General features: G+C 36.2%; 1 protein-coding gene across 1 annotated transcript in view; it reads left to right on the top strand.

The window, feature by feature from the left end:
* jph1a (junctophilin 1a) overlaps positions 1 to 9,627 on the top strand; it is a 36,285-nt gene extending 26,658 nt beyond the window's left edge. The window contains exons 4-6 of the mRNA XM_007260093.4: positions 5,397 to 6,040; positions 6,468 to 6,564; positions 6,754 to 9,627. Coding sequence (XP_007260155.2) covers positions 5,397 to 6,040; positions 6,468 to 6,548 — 725 coding nt within the window. The 3' untranslated portion in view covers positions 6,549 to 6,564; positions 6,754 to 9,627. The remainder of the gene's footprint in view (positions 1 to 5,396; positions 6,041 to 6,467; positions 6,565 to 6,753) is intronic.
* Positions 9,628 to 18,227: the final 8,600 nt, after the last annotated feature.

The raw sequence follows: 18,227 nt of genomic DNA, 5'->3' as shown, positions 1-18,227 counted from the left end.
ACACAAACATAACGATAGCATCAGTGGCCAGAATCCCAGAAAGCATAATTTATACACTTGCTCTCTGTGGCTGGATTGGATGGCCATCCTTCTCCTCTCTCACTCAGCGCAATGCTAGTCAGCACGGGTGTCTGTTAGCTGACGTAAGAGAATTAAAAGTTAGTATTCCGCCTCGCTAGCATCAGTTTGAAAGGATGCAGTAGAGCTTCATGTGACTTGGAAAACCATATGTGATGACATGGGACCTTAAAATAAAATGGCACAAGTTTCTTTTTTCTTAGACTGTTAACATCACTCCTGGTAGATAGTAGGTTGTTCAGAACACCACAGATCATTTCCATATATTTCTACTATAGCTAAAGTAAAAAAGAACATTTCCTACTAAGAAGAGAAGCAGAGATGAACAGCCAAGTCAGTTTTTCATTCCTGCACCCACAAAGATCTTATCATATGTATTACTCTCCTTTTTTATGTTTTTTTTTTTTTTTTTTTTTTAAATAGTTTTGTATGTTGTTCCAAAATACTTACAATATGACCTGCTTTGCAAAGAAAACAGACTGGACACACTAAAGCGTATCTATGTTTTCAAATGATCTAAACCACCAGGTTTTTATTTTCTCTTACGTAATAACGTCCTTCTCTGTACGTGCCTAATTAAGCAGAAATGTGCTGAGCATTAACTTACAGCTACTAATGTAGACAAAACAAAAACATTATCTTTTTTTTATTAAGCGTTTGAATGGCATAACATCCCAAACTCATCATTAGCACCTTGTATGGGACAACTCTCTGTCCATTTGCCACTCTTCCAGTTAAAACTGTTATATAAAAGCAAATCAGTCAACCTCAAGCTGAACAATCTAAAGTTCTGATGTTTTCTTATTTGAGGATTAGTAATGATAATCTTGGCTAATCTGCCATTATTTCATGTTGAGAATCACAGTTTTTTTTGTTGTTGTTTACCTTTTATATTATTTCTCAAAACACAGAGAAGTGTCACATTATTCCATATGGAACAAACCAGGCTAAAACTGGTGGCTGCACACACACCTTTTATCAAGTTTAAATTAATAGTTGCATATAATACTGCTGAAATTAGTGCTGGACGATATGGCAAAAAATTATATCACGATATATTCCTTAATTTAGGTCGATACGATATAATTTCAATATCGATATAAACTATATAAAACTATATAAAATACTTTGAAGGCCTCAGAAAAACTGCTAAGAATCCCTGCAATGGAAATCTGTACACTACTGTCTGAAATCTTAAATTGAAGTCTTTAAAGCCTCCTCTCACAAAAAACTGTATAATACTTTATAAATAAAAAATTATCAGAATAAATCAATGCTCACTTTTATTTGCATGTAGCAAAATAAAAACATGACATCCCTGTCAAACATAAACCTATAACCTATATACATATTACCAATATAAATAACTTTACATTACAACAGAGGCAGAGCTTCTTATTCTTTTGTAAACATATTTAACAGATCAAAACAAAAGTGCTTCAACCAGAATAGGGAATAGAAAAAGCCTTCATATGTATAAAGGGAACATGATATCCCTGTCAAATAAACAAACCTATATAAACTATAAATAACTTAGATACAACATAAACTACAAGTGTTTTAGCCAGAATAAGGAAGATATTGTGTGTAGTGAATCTGCTTGAGGTGGAGGAACGGATGTATTACTGTTGCTGGTCGGCTCCACTCTCCAGAACAATTTGGAGCAAGCTGAAGTCTGAAGTTTATCAAACCTTTGAAAGTCGAACCACTGAATTAGACCTGCCTCCCTCAACTATCCGCTCATTCTTCATTTAAAATGTCCTGCGATGAAAACGAGCGGGTTAGGGTCGGTTTCGTTTCATCGCGGGAGGTTTTAGGTGCGGAGCGGAGAGGAGCGGAGTGCAGCCGAGATCCGTTCGGTTAGGGTCTGTTTCGTTTCATCACGGGCGGGTTTTGGGTGCGGAGCGGAGCGCAGCCGAGATCCGTTCGGTTAGGGTCGGTTTCGTTTCATCGCGGGCGGGTTTTGGGTGCGGAGCGGAGCGCAGCCGAGATCAGTTCGGTTAGGGTCGGTTTCGTTTCATCGCGGGCGGGTTTTGGGTGCGGAGCGGAGCGCAGCCGAGATCCGTTCGGTTAGGGTCGGTTTCTTTTCATCGCGGGCGGGTTTTGGGTGCGGAGCGGAGCGCAGCCGAGATCCGTTCGGTTAGGGTCGGTTTCGTTTCATCGCGGGCGGATTTTAGGTGCGGAGATCCGCTCGGTTAGGGTCGGTTTCGCTTCAAGGCGGGCGGGTTTTAGGTGCGGAGCGGAGATCCGCTCGGTTAGGGTCGGTTTCGCTTCATCGCGGGAGATTTTAGGTGCGGTGCGGAGAGGAGGCGACCCAGGTTTAGCCTAGCCTAGCCTAGCTGGCTACGTGCCTGTATGATTGCGTCATCACGCACTGACGTAGCCCGGCTATGTTCAGGGCTGCAGTGAACTGACGCCGCTAAAAAACGCCTGTCTGTAAATAATACATATCGATAAATCACAAAAATGATATCACCGTTATTGAAACATTTCTTATCGCGATAAATACCGATATCGAAATATTGTCCAGGCCTAGCTAAAATTAATTATGAATTTAATATATTAAAGTAATGTATTTAAGCTTTAAAAACATTTTATTACAGCATGACTGTGCTGTCCATTAAGAGTGGGAAAAATATCGGTATTGCGATAAATCATATAATTTTCTATGTGATACATGTACGATACATAAAGTAACTGCTTCATTACTCTCATGGTGGCACTAATCAAATTGATAGGGTAAACCTGCAGTGAAGGATATTGGTTGTAAAATTGACACCAATAAATACATAATTCCTTGTATTCCCTTATTTAGGATTATTTTATCCTCTTCAGTAACACAGATGCTGTGAAGCATCATAGAAAATAGTATCACAGAATCACAGTCTTGTGATATTATTATTGTAAGCAACATATCGTGATATTGTATAATGAGATGCCTGTGATTCCCATCCCTACTGTCCATCCAGCATAGCCCGGCCAGCATAGCCCAATTAATGTCATTGTGCAATTTATACACCTGCAATTCATCATAGTGTTGTTCTCTAATTAAATGGATATACAAATTGATGTTAAAGTTTTAAGAGGGCTTTATTTTTTAGATGTGGCAGATTTTAATTCTTTGGCATTGGCTGAAAGCTAAATCTCAATGGACTCACAGAGTTGTCAAATCTTAATGTGTTTCACTGTGTAACTGTGTGTAAATTCTAACAGGTTACAAAAAGCATGAGCCTATCGGTATGTGATTCAAAGCATGCGTGGAACTCCAATAGGCAGGAGTATGCACAAACACATACTGCATGATGGGTTCTTATCAAGTTAATGTGTGAATGTATCTTCACTGGAGTCATAAATAAATAAATCCCTCATAATGTTTGGAATACTTTTTCCCCTTTGTAGTGGGTCTTATTAGGTGTAGAGTGAATACCAAACTCACACTCAAAGTCACAGTTAAGTCATTCACACTTTAATCAGTTGCTGTAGGATTTCTCAGAATGAGCCATTATGCAAAGTCAGGATTACATGTACCGTAAGTGTGGTGCTGCGTATTAGACTTGTAATTAATTCAGTTGACCTTGATTCATCAACAGTGTTGTCATAATAGCATCACAAAGAGGACACAACCAGCAAGACAAAGAGAGTTCCATTGTAAAGTAACATTGACAGTCTGATCTGATTTTTAGAAATTGTCAATTTAATAAATTACTGAGAAATGGTTTGAACGCAGACCTGTAAATACACAATGTAAATAAAACAAATTTTACACTACCACATTGAAACATTTTAAGATTTTACAACTGTTATTATTAAAAAAAACATTATTTATTATTTCATTTTATTTGTCTTTATTAAAAAAAAATCCTATAAACACTAATTTGTGAGATTCTTGGCTTCTCTCCTTTGGTTATCATTTGTCAGGGGAAACATTAGGGCCACCAATAGTATTTTATTTAAATGGACACTAAGGATGCAGTCTTTTCCTTTTCTGGGTTTGTGTAGTCTTACATACCAAAAAATTAAATTGACTGAGATCATGTTAATCAGTGTGTTAAAATATAAAACTGTACCTCACTCACTTTATACTGTCTTCCTTTCCTGTTTAAAAATATGACGTGAATGCAAGATATGTTTTGTTAGGATGCCATTGTTACTTCAAAATAATTATCCTTTTATGAGGTTTTTATAATGTTCTTTTTGTAGCTTAATGCCTAGAACATTTTAGGCATAATAATAATATTTATTAGACTTAGCAAAAAGGTTCTACATATAATTGCACGTATAGTATTTGGTGCTCTGTTTTAGCAGTTTTATCAAAGGTTATCTTAAAATATATGCAAGAGATGTTTCTTTTAAATTATTGTAGAATTATTATCATGTATTCAAATGTTCTTTAAGTTGTATCAGAATTAATAAAAAAGTATTAGATTAAACGCAACAGAATTCTGCAACTAATTGTGATTGATCTGACTTAATCTTCTCCTTAATGGAGAAATCCAGTGTGAAATGGACATGGGGTGTAGTGGAATATATGATGACGATTACAAACTTTTGCCGAATAGCCCACCTCCCTTATGCCACAGCAATGCTAACAATAGGGTCATAGTGCTGCCCATGCAAGGAAGTATTTTACTTACTTACTAAATATTTATGCCATTAACAAGCTCAAAGTAGCTCCACACTTCATTGGTAGAATTCTTAGGACCCTGACATTTAAAACGAGGCACTGAGAACTTTAAAAGTGCACAGGTGTAGACTAAGTTTCCTTATGAACTTAAAAGTAGTGGTGTTGTGTTATGTCACTAAATAAAATAGCTAACGCATCACCAGGTTCTAAACTTTTTACTTGATTAATTTGCATTAAAACAAAAACAACGTTAAAGTTTCCAAAATTATTGTACAATAATGTGTTAACGTTGTCAACCCTAATCTGCATACTTTATTTTATTCAAAATGATTTTACAATTAGCGATGCACCTATAGGGGAATTCTGGGCCAGTGGTGCCACAGTCAGCGTCACTTGGTCCTTTTTTTAGCATACAATAAATACATTAGCAAGTATTTGTTCGAAATATGTAGACATCAGTATAATTTCGGTATCACTGTGCACCCCTATATACAATAGAGTTTGTACCTTAAACTTCCTCATTAAATAACTACTGCCTTAATTTTAAGACCCTAGAATACCAAAACAAATCTCTAGTTTTACCTCACATACAACTGGTTAACAGCCAGAGACTGTAAAAGAAAGCACTTTTCCATATGTGTAAGGTTATACCCCTCTTGGCCACTGACCTGAACTAATTTCTCTTGTGTTGCAGGCCCAGATTATATCAAGCAAAAACTCAGCGAGCCTGTGGAGGAGATTACTGAGGCCCCACCACAGGAAGAACCAAAAAAAGAGAAATCCGGAAGCCCCTTTTATCGACGTGGCACAACTCCATCACACTCACCAGCCCAAAGCCCTACGCCATCCCCACCGGGGACGTCAAAAAAGAAGAGTCAGCAGGCCAACAGCAGCATTACCCGGAAGATAAGCAAAGACAACACAGCTCTAAGTCGTAAAATAAGCAAAGAAGAAAGGGCCTCTATAATAACAGAGATTGCCAAAGTACCCTCGCTACCACCAGCACCAGCACCAGTCAAAGAAGTCCCCCCACCAAAGCCCCCAAAAGTTAATGAACCAGCACCCAATCCTGTTAGCACAGGCAATGGGCAGCTGCACACTGCATATCACAGCTACTTGGTGAAGGCAACTGTGATGGTTCCTCCACCAGAGGAACCAGAGGATGAGGAGCCTGAGATGACCCAGTCCAGCCTGGCCAGAATGCTCCCACCCCCTACTAAACTGTTAAGGACACCAACTCCCAAGCTCAGGAAACAGGAATCTATAAAGCCAAAGAGCCTTGCAGAAACCAAGAAAGCTAGCATGGAAGTCAACACAGAGGTATCAGAAGAAGAAACAGTAAGTTGCCCACCCACCCATGGCTAACAGATGCCTAATTGGGTGATTATTAATAACACATTTTAAATGTAGGTATTGTGATTTAAACTGAGGAAGAGTTACAGTCTCTCACTAGAGTGAATATTATTAATAACACTCTAAATGTAGGTAGTGTGATATTATAAACTGAGGTGGAGTTACAGTCTCTCATCACAGTAATTATTATTAATAACATTCTAAATGTAGGTATTGTGATATAAACTGAGGTAGAGTTACAGTCTCTCATTAGGGTGAATATTATTATTAACACACTCTAAATGTAGGTATTGTGATATAAACTGAGGTGGAGTTACAGTCTCTCATTAGGGTGAATATTATTAATTGATGATTGTGATTGTGATTGTGATTTATCAAAATGTTTGACAGACCATGTTTTTTTCTGTTCCAGGGGCCTAATTCTGTTTTGGTTGCCATGGTAATGCTTTTGAATATTGGACTGGCAATTATTTTTGTTCACTTTTTGACATGATGGAGTGGCAGATCAGGTAGGCTGTTTTACCAATGTCTGTTAATTTATCCATTTGCAAACATTTTATATTTTAAATAAAAAAAATTAAATGCCCCATTGACCCCTAAGATTAAAATCTCCTTTTTGTGGGAGACCTGTTTGAGACCTTAAAACAACAGATTGGAGCATATCTTTACTCATATCTGTGACTGGTTTAATTTCCCAGTTGTGGACCTCTGTGTCATCGGCTTTAAGAAAACAAAATGGCACCAAGCAGATGGAGTCGGCAGCGGCAGCAATAATGGAAGACGTATGAGAAATGCAGCATGTTTTTGAAGGGATTCCAGTCCTCAATGAAATGTTTACTGGCTTGGTGGAGGACTAAATGTTAAGAAAAAGCAAGCACAGGTGAAGGTAAAAAGTCTGCTTATCCAGGCCATCAGTTCTGAAGGGTGGAGCCTCTCTGTGTGTGCAGAGGCATTACTGGAAAAGTTTGGAGATGCACTTTAACGTGATGGGCACAAACAGCTGCCTTGCTCTTTTGCCAACTGACGTGTAAGTGGGGAGATGTGCGCTCAGTGCCAGAGGAATTTGTTCAGGGAACATTGTCACGTTCCAGCAATCACGCCACACAGGCCAAAGGAAACCAAACACACACAACAGCGTCACTCTCCAGTCTTACAACGTTACTGAGTCACTGCAGCTTCTTCAATCGTTGCCTGTGTTGTTTTTATGCAACTTGAGACAACATAACCTGTGCATGGTACCGTTGTATTTCCACTAAAATGTTCAGTGTGTTGTCTTTTTTCTTTGTGTTTGTTTTTCTCCTCTCTCACACAGACAACAGGTGGGATGTTTGATTTTAGATCATAATACACTACACTGAGTTTACTCAAAGTGTGTACACATTAATTTGTTTACCTACTTTCAGTTGTAATTTATTAAGAATCTTTTACACATTTTAGTTTATTCGAAGCTTTTATTCAGTGTCAGAGGTCAGTTTTTTGTGTTTCGTATAAAATGTTTTATGAGATGTGCAATAAGCCTTATTTTAAAATGAAATAATATTTACCTGCCCAACAAATCACATTGATCAGAAATAAAAATAAAAAAGAATAATATAAAAAGATGAGTAATTGCCTACAGTAATAATATATTTATTAATAATAATTAATTGCCTATCCTTGTCAAGCAGGACAGAACTTCATTTACCAGCAATTATGTTTACTTCAATTTTTGGCCTTAGACGGCTATTTGTAGACCCTAGTGCATGCGATTTTACTGACAGATGTCTTTATTTTGTGCTTGGATGCACTGCACAGCATTAGTCATTGATTATTCATTTATAAATGTGGGTTAGGTTGAGAACTGCACCGCGAGGGCCTAAGCTTGCTTGCATGTTGGAAATACTGGATATCCAAAGCCATGGAAGTTTTGGTGTTAAATAAATTCAGGTAGTGCCACAAGGAAAACGTATGTGGTACCTTGGAAAAGGGTGTTGCCTTTAAAGAGTCTTTAACTACTGTTTACCTCAGAAGAACATAAAAAATGTTTGTAAAAAAGCAAAAAAAGAAAGGATTCTTGTCTTAATTCTCTACTATGGGAACTCTGACTGTTGAATTTAGAATGTGCTGCCGCATTGCAACTGTTTTATTTAATTGTCTTTGGCACAGAGTGGTGATTTTACTTATCTTTTATGTATTATAATATTCACTTGCTTTTATCATGTAAAACGCTTATTTATTCTAGAATTAGTACTGCATTTCTGTTGTTCATTGAAAAAAGGGCTTCAAATAAGTTAAGCTATTAATCAGCATGGCTTATTGAAAATACACTATGTAGCACAAACATTATTAATTCTTAACATAATTTACACCAAAACTTTGCCTTTTTGAATTAACTAAATCAAAAATGATGAACAATAAATTCTAAAATATGAAATTATGTTTCACTTGGCAATAGCAAGCTAAAGTGAAACATATCAGAATTCAATGAAAGATTTGCCAGCTTTGGGGGCACTGCTGATCTTGAATGTTTAAAAAATAAAAAAATAAAAAACTAAGTTGAAAAAAAAAAGAAAAGAAATGTACACAAGCAAGGTTTTTAGTTCATGCCTAGCATATTATATATAGCAGCATTAGTACAAAATTTTAATTAGGTTTTTATGTAATGGCGGCAAAAAACAGCCAGAGGACAATTAACCCCTTCATGACCAACAAGTAAATTTTTTATGATGGAAAAAAAAGTTGCCGAACATTTTCTGATTGGTCGAAAGAAAATTAATAACATGTAAAGTTTCTATTGTCTTGTTAAATATCTGCCCCATGTGACCAAATTTCAATAATCAATAATCAATTAAATGCTAACTCCCTTTTAAACATTTAGTTTGATGGGTTAATGAGTTTAAGACATGTTAGAGATAAAGGACCTATAGTTAAACACAGGTTTCCAGACTCACTTGAGATCAAAGGGAGTTTACATGAATACATTTTCACATCCTGACAAATGATAAAACACTAGCTAGTTTGTATCTCTATAAAAAAATATTTTACTGTTATTCATCCAAAATAAACCACTAACTTCTGTAAATTGTTGGCATTTTTATTTTCCTTTTAATTTAATTTAATTTATGTTTTGTGAATATATGTTATTGGCAAGGAAATGTGTACTCAGTGTGTTTCCTGGCTCATATATCAACTTATCAAAGGGCAGATCTTGGACATATTTTTCTAATAACAACTATAGCTTGAAGAAAACATTTATAAACAATTAAAGGGTTATTCTATTTATAAGAGTTTTTACAGTGTGCAGTCCATAATCCAAGAGTTTCTACAGTATTCTACAGTATTTTTCTAAAGTTTTGCACATTATGTTATTGATGACTGCTTAATTATCACACAAGTTCAACAACAACACAACAGTAATAAACACACTTGCAATATGAAGAAACTAGAAGTTACAACTATTTGAGGAAACAAGAAAAGGAACATGTGGAATATAAGAAATATATTCTGACATTTTGAGCCCATAACAACTAGGGTCATTTCTGTACTCTGGATATGTGTACCTGTGTATAACAATAAAAATGTTATACATCACACTTTCTCTGTTCTGTCATTTTAATGCACATTTGTTGATTCTTCTGAGTTTATTCTTATTCTAATACAATAAAGGCTAGATTTTGATACAGTTCTGTGAATATTTGCTTGGTTGCCTTTCAGAAATTAGCAGCAGTATCTGCAAATATATACATGTGTAATATAGGATATGGGCATCAGCAGAGGATTCCCACATTGGTACATCCCTAGCGAGGAGAGTAGCTGTAATTTGTTCAATTCCATTTTTGCTTATAAGCACTGGCCCCTGAAAATGGCATGTCTGAGCTGCTGGGATGTGTGGTTACAGGAGAAAGAGATTGGCTCCTTGTCTAGGACCGCAACATCTTGCTACAGTACACTGTGGAAACTCAGCAAGAGGAACTGTTGCCTTATTTTACTATCAATACGCTCAATATTAACTTTGTTACTGTGATTTATGATGTTGATGTTAAAATACCCAATAGTTATGTATATGTATATGACTGTTGTTACTGCAATAATTAATAGGGAACACATTTTGGTTAAATGGAAGGGAGGAGGATGGGGTCAGTTTTTTTTTGTTTTGTTTTGTTTTCACTAGGTGGTGAATGCAAACATTAGCCATGTAGGCAATGTTACTACACAGATGTAATTACTACACAAAATCAAGTTCTAAAGTTCTAAAAAAAAAAAGTTAAATTTTTTGTTACAATTTAAAAAAGAAAATCCTCCCACCGCCAATATAAATTTTGTTCATAAGCCTAACACTTTATTTTTGTTTTGCCCTTTTGCATTGTAACACAGTAAGTAAGCATGCCACACTAAAACTGACACATCTTTATTTTCCATAGCATAACACAGACATGTAGTATATACTAGCGCTCCAATGTTGAAGAGTTGCTTTCACAGATGTAATTTTAAACTTCTTCAGAGACCAAGACTCCACCACCGACTAAAAAGTGCCTGTAGCATATTGCTAAAATTAGATTAAGGCTTGTAAGCAGTGAAGGGATATCACTGGCTGTGTGTTTTTTAAAAAAGCATTGCTGAGCCATCAATAGTGGACAGATCCTCTTTCCATACTTTCCATAACTCTGTCCAACGCATAAACCTGAGCTAAAGCCAATCAGATGTTAATATACGGTCCTAAGATATTTCATTAGTGTACACTAATATTTTAATGAAACTGAATTTGTTTGATGATATTTGCTGATATTTTCAATCGAAATGTGGTTGAATTGGACGCTTTTAGATGTATTTTTCCTGACATTGATGCAAGGTCTTTGTTCGCCAAGTTAATTTTAGGTAATTTTAAAGACAAATCTAGCTCAATTTATGGGGGGGTGGAACCGCTCAGAGGTGAAATGAACTGAAGGCGCGCGCGCGTTTGATTTAAACAGCTGTGACTGGGCTCGTGCAGCTGGGCAGATTCGCTGATCTACAACTCATTTCACACAGCAGCTGTGGAAGAGTATGTTTTACAGATCAGCAGACCCTCCATCTTGGATGGAGGATGATATTGTTTAGATGAGGAATTTGGTCAGTTTTTAAATGCAGTAAAATCAATAATCTCAATTAAGCAAGTGTTTATAAATTCCAAAGATAAAGTTCCTACATTTTAGCCAAAATACAGATATAGATTCTCCAAAATATTTTCACTATTTTTGGTTGCAATCACAACCAACATTGAGCATACTGGTTAAAATGCCAAGATAGCGGTTTCAACTGTATATCAATATTATATTTGTTATCAAAATCTCACGTTTGAAAGTTGAAAACTGTATTTAGGGTATGAGACCAGAATCCAATCAAAAAGGCTCTTTGATGCTTTGTGCCCACTAGGTATACAGTGCAAATATAGAGTTTTTCCTTTATTTAAAAATTGTATGCATTGTAGATTAAGACTAAAGCCATCCAAAATATGATAATATGATATTATGCAATCATATTATCATATTTTGTTCATATTATCATATATATATATATACAGTGAATAGCCTTATTTTAGAAATCTAGAAAAAAACTCAAATGCAGTATCAAAGAACAATAAGATACATTTTACATTCCCTACACTCAGATAACATGCCAATGTGGTGTTTGTATGGGTGGCCCAACTGGGTACTAGACATTATGTCCATGTTGGCTGTATTAGGTGCCCTTCTTATTTTTTACCCCTGCCCTTTAGTCTGCCACTGTGGTACAGTGATTTTTTTTTATCTTATGCAGACTGCATAAGAAGTGATGAGCCTGAAATGTACAATGATTTCACATCTAGGTACAAACTGTATTTCATTCAGAACATCTTCCACAGAGCTCTGGGTCACTGGAGCTTGTTGAAGCAGACATTCATGAGATAAAGATTGAGAGTGGTGCACTGGGACCCAGATTATGCTTCAGGCTGAAAAGATTCACTGCATTTTATTCAACATGACAACATGCTCTCTCAGCCACGCCTTCTTCTCCCGTGAGCATTCATATAAGGTTGTCCTGCTGACCTTAATTTATTGCAGAGACTCAAACCAATCGTAAGAAGGCATACTCTCAGGACAATAAGCAATCTAGTTTCTTAGATTCCTAGATTCTATCTAAATGCACCTTACTCTTGGCTGTGTAAAAGAGGGCTGAAGTAAAGGAAAATTAAACTAGAAATAGACTCCAACAGTGGATTTTCTGCTCTGCTTTTTTACATGTGGTTTATGTAGCCCATTGTTTCTCAATGCTAGTCCTGGAGGCACCCTGCCCTGCACATTCATTGATTTTACTGGTCCCACACCTGATTCAGCTAATCAGCTTATTAGCAAGCTGCAGGGGTAAGTGATCGAGAAACTCTGATGTAACCAATCCTGAAAAAAATTATAATATCCTTTTAAATGGCAGCTATTGCAAACAATCACAATCAATTTCTGACTGAGACTTTCACTTAAATGGGAGTTTTATTAAAACAATTAGAGAAACTGTGTCACAAAATCAGGTTATAATTTTTCACTAATACAAGTTTTTTTAAGAACAGGATTAGATCTTTTTATGTCTTAGATTTAGATTAAAAGTGAATTTTTTACATGTTTCATGTCAAAACAAAAAGAAAACAAAAAACAGTTTCTAACAGAATACATATAATATGAAAAAAATTAAATTCGAATAGTATAGCAAAGTAACAGAAGTAACTTTACACCTAAGAGTTATACAGTATATTTGTTTTATTTATGGAAATAAACTCCTGTATAACAGTGCTTCACTTATTAACTAGCTCTGTTCAGATAAACCAGCAGTATCTGTAAAGGTTAAAACATATCAATTTAGAGTCTGTGATTCAGGTTTCAGGTTAAAAGTATGCAAGATATGCTTGAGTGATGGGTTTATTCATTCTGAAAGAATGAACAAGGTTTACTCATCATTCCTTTACTCACTGTAATTCTGACACTTACTGTTAATGTTATTGTCTTTCTAATGGGGCTTATTAGCTGTAAGGACAGCGCATAACATAATCCAGGCACTGTTCTTTATTGTGTGTGTATGTGTGTGTGTGTATGTGTTTGTAACGGTACCCCAGGCATTGGCCTCTGGCCCTCCCTAAAATAGTGTGAGGCAGCTGCTCAGAGCAAAGTCAAATGTGAGAACCTTTAAAGCAGCGGCAGCATGTGGTTCTGTTTGATCAGCGCAGGAACAGAGTTATGAAAGGTCACTGATTGTTTAGAGAGAGGTAAATTGAGAGAGGCAGGGAGGAGGGGAGGCAGAAAGAAGGAGGGGGGGGGTAAAGAGCCTTAGAGCTTTATGTTTTTTTTTTTTTACAAAAATGGTTTGTTCAATGAATTCAGACAAGTGACCATAATAGGTGACATCACAATAGGTCGTAATCTTCAATAATGGACAGGCTGCTCTGATGACATCACAATCTCCTATAAGCAGCTGGCTGCACCAGTCACATTACAAAGAACATGCACCCGATGACACCACAATTAACCAACCACAAATGACAGGCCTTTCTTACATCATCACACTGGGCAGGCTGCACTGATGACTTTCAATGACTGACGAGGGACAACCTTCAGTGGTGACATCGTGGTGGCCCATAAGGGACAGGCCGCACAAATATACAAAAGATTGATGACTTGATGAAACAGATGACCTCAAAGTGGATAGTCCATATGGGGCAGGTTATGAATATATTATCAAAATGCTCCATATGGGATAGGCGCTACTGATGACATCATAATGCACCATAAGGTGCAGGCTGCGCTGGTGACATCACAGTATAACATTGTGCATGTAGCACTGATATCATCACAACAGGCTGTGAATGGCAGGCTGCACTGATGACATAATTACATAACACATAGGTCAGTTCATAATGGGAATAACCCAGCATCTCTTCAGCACTGTCACAACCTCATCATTAGGAAACATTGCCTTTTGGTCATAGGAGTACCTTCTGACAACTTCCCAAACTTACAATCATGTTCCATCTTCTATTTTATTTAATATCTTCAGTTTGTTATATATTTTATTATGTATTTACATGACAAAAGAATTGATTGTGACCTACTGTTTGGCTATAGTAATAACATCACAATATACTAAACTTGCTGTACTAAAACATCCCCAATAATCCTAATATGCATTTGCTGTGTGCCAAATTGTGGCAAATATCCACAAAATCAAAACGGGAGAGACATTTTAATGAGGGGTGGCAATAAAAAGTGAGAACAGCTGGCACCAAGTCTTGGCTGTCTCACTTTCTATCAGCCTCAAACGTTTCATCACTTGTCACTTTTCATTTACGCAAGAAACAAGTGTTACACAGTCACTCACTGAGATCGAATGCTCAGTGCTTAACATCCATACATTCAATTCATTTTCACTGAACTGAATTTACGTGTCCAAAGGTTTATGGACATGTGCTTCTCCAGTGGCTTTTCTGAAATGAAGATTATTAATAAAAAAGGCATTACACTGGATGTTTGAACATTGCTGTGGAGGATTTGATTGCATTCATCCCCATATTTGAATCAGGGAGGTCATATACTGTGCTATATAATGTTCTTGGCTATATATAGTGGGTAAGGGGATATTTATGCCCAATTTATGCCATTTTTAAATACATTTTTAAATATTTTATCTTTTAAAAATGTGATCAACCTTTGTTGTTTGCAATATATTTATAACCATCTGATGTTAGAACTTTTTGTAAATTAGCTTTTGATGCATTAAAGTCTTCAGGGCCCTTTTATTGCCGCTGTGAAGAATTCTCTGTATGATTATTAAAAACATAAAACACAGAGTGTTCTACAACAAATCAAATGGAATTAAAAGCAAAGTTCTCATGTATGTGGATTCTAGTCCACCAGTCATCCAACTACTACCACCCCAACACAAAAATTACCCATACTGATGCACATAACATAACACCAGTGCTTACAAGTTTTTAAAGTACTGTACTCAGCTGTGTGACCTGAATTCCCTTCAAACTCTGCACCATCTGCTGGAGGCAAACAGAATTGCTTTAAAAGTAACAGTGCCATCCCATCTACTGGGCTAACCCTTCAGATCAGTCGCCCTCAGCTCTGACCCTGGAGGACCACTGTCCTGCATATTGTAGTGTTTTCCCTGATCCCAGCTCACCTAACTCAACTTATTAACTCAATAATAAGTGCTTACTGAAAGGAAGTGGGTGTGTCAAAAACAAAAAAAAAACACAAAGGTGAGCAGAGCAGTTGGCCTCAAGAACCAAGGTGGGGCCACTGTAAAGATGGGCAGATGGAAAGATAGTCAGATACAGAGATCAATGGTGAAAATGCTTACATAGACAGGCAGACAGAAAGAAAGATAAAGAGAGGTGCAAACAGACAAATATATACTATTACTACAATAACTTATTCAGTATCTTCTGTGAATTATTCAGTCTCTATTGAGTTATTCAGTACCTACTATAAAGAATTCTTCTAGAAATACTTAAAGGTATATACTGAATAATCCATAGTACACACTGAATAATGTATAGAAGCTCCTGAAGTATTTATAACAGACACAAAATACTATTTAGTTTCTACTATGTTTTTTTTTTTATTCAGTCTTTTCCATAAAGTATTCAATACCTACTGGAATTATTCAGTACTTACTTTGGATTATGTAGTATATGCTATGAACTGTTCAGTAACTATAGTGAATTATTTAGTATTTACAATTAATTATTTTGTATCTATAATGAAATCTTATTTAATGAGTAATTTAATCTGCAATTATTTTTTTAGTATATACTATAATTTTTGGTATCTTCTATGAATTATTCATTGTCAAATAGGGATAAAGGATGAGAGCAACTCACCTCTCTTTGTATCTTCCTCAGCCCAAAAATATTGATCATGCCCTGCTTTCTCAATCCTCTTCTTCTCATTCAGATCTCTACATCACAGTTTACCAGATGAGAAAAATAATACGGGGCCTGAGGGCCGTGCGAAACAAACAAGTCCTAGACTACAGATTTCAAGTGCGCTGGCCTAATTCCAAAGACAATGTACACCCAGAAACTGGAATAGTATATATGTATAGCACTAACCTCACATTCAGTAACTGGAAAGGCTTATCCTGGATCACTTCAGAACGCATGGATGCAGCATTGGACCCCTATAAGCCACATGCAGGTGTTGAGAATACCATGATCTATCTGCTGCACAGAGATTCTTCACCTCTGTAATGTAAGGGAGCAAGAACATTGTGGTAGTTAAGAAATATAAGCTCAGTGTTGTTCTGCCAGGAGACTTCAATGATACCTCACTTTACCATGACCAAACACCAGCTTTGGAGCAAGGAGGGTAGCTAGCAACACAGGGTCTGTGTTCAAACCAATCATGATGAAAGGGAAGGAAGTGGAACAAGTGGATCATTTTAAATATCTGGGGACGTTTGTTGACAACAGGCTTCCTTTTCAGATTAATGTTGATGATATCTATAAAAAGGCGAGACAGAGGCTCTTTCTTCTTAGGAGGTTGAGGAGTTTCAATACCAGCAAGCACACTCTGATCATGGTTAATAGGTCACTTATTGAGAGTGTTGTAAGTTTTAACATTGTGTCTTGGTATGGAAACCTGTCAGTTAAATATAGGAACAAGCTGACCCAAGTGGTTAATCAAGCCAGTAAACTTATTGGAGCCAAACAGTTGTCACTACATAATCTATATAGCCGATGCATAACAAAAAAGGCAGTTCAGGTCTACAGTGATCCCACTCATCCCCTTTACTCATCGTTTCAGTTGCTCCCATCAGGCAAGAGACTAAAGGTTCCACTAGCTAAGAAGAACGGGTACAAAAAGTAATTTGTTCCATCTGCTGTGGCTATTCTGAATAAGGATGTAATACACAATCTCCCTACATAATTTATAATCTGTATGTACTTTTATTTTTTGTTTTCATTTATTTATTTACTTACAGTATTTCTGTAATTTCATGTATTTGTCTGCCAGACTACCAAAGACAATTTTCCCTTTAATGTAAATTTAATGGACAATAAAGTTTTATCTTATCTTATTTTATCTTAATCTGCCGATAAAAGACCTCTAATCCCATCGGTTTTCCATGTTTCCCCTCCAGTCTCCCCACTGCCATCAGGTTGGTTCTGTCTAGATGCCTGGGGCTCTGATTCTGCCTTTGCCCCTGCCTTCTATACTGGTCGGGATCTGCAAGTCCAGATGTGACAAGACCGGGGTCAACTCAACGTGTGACAAGGATGGGGTCAACGCCAAAGACCTTTACTTTAGATCAAAGACTTTTACTATACATATTGTTTCCAATAAAACAGTGAATATTTTGACTACATTAAATGTTCTTTCTTATGCTTCTTCTTTCTTATGCTCACATCAGTATCCTGCGAGAACTATATGTAGAACTACAATATGTGTGACAAGTTGGTATGGAAAGTTGTAGTGTCTACCGTCAGTCCATATTACAGTAAATTACTACTGGTATACATTCATTAAAAAGACCAGCTCAATCTAAACATAGAGGAGAAGGTGGTAGAAAGGAGGATACTGGCAAAAATGTCAATAATGCTAAAAAAAAAAAGAAATCCTGCTATCCACTCTAAAAAACATTTGTGGGATTTTCTGTCTCCAGGCATTGGACTGACCAGTACTGCACTCTGCACTGAATAAAAAGTGGTATGTAAAAGTTGCAGATACATAAATGCATTTGCTTGTATTTTTTTTTTATAATTATAATAATATCACATATTTTTGTTGCTGTTTATAAGAATAATACTACGTATATTGTAATTGTTGTTGTTCCTGTTAATATAATAAAATAAATTATATTGATACAAAAAATCAACACTCATAATTGTTGCTGTTAATAAAAATATGCATAACTGTTGTTACTGTCGATAATAATAATAGCAATAATAACAATAATAATAATAACATTTGTTATTATTATTATTATAATCAGTTATATTTTATTAACCAATATTTTAGCGATTATTATTAGTGTAATAACATGTATTATTGTTGTTTTTATTATTATTTTAAGTATTTAATCGTAGATTGATTTTGTTTTCTCTCCAATTCGGGACTTTTAATTTTTAAACCGGTGTTTCGATTAATCTCTACCGACACGAAACCAACTATCGTTCCAT

Source organism: Astyanax mexicanus, chromosome 1 (assembly GCF_023375975.1).
Source record: "Astyanax mexicanus isolate ESR-SI-001 chromosome 1, AstMex3_surface, whole genome shotgun sequence".
Taxonomy (NCBI): Eukaryota; Metazoa; Chordata; class Actinopteri; order Characiformes; family Acestrorhamphidae; genus Astyanax; species Astyanax mexicanus.
The sequence above is the reverse complement of the archived record's forward strand: the minus strand, read 5'-3'. Positions and strand labels throughout refer to the sequence as shown.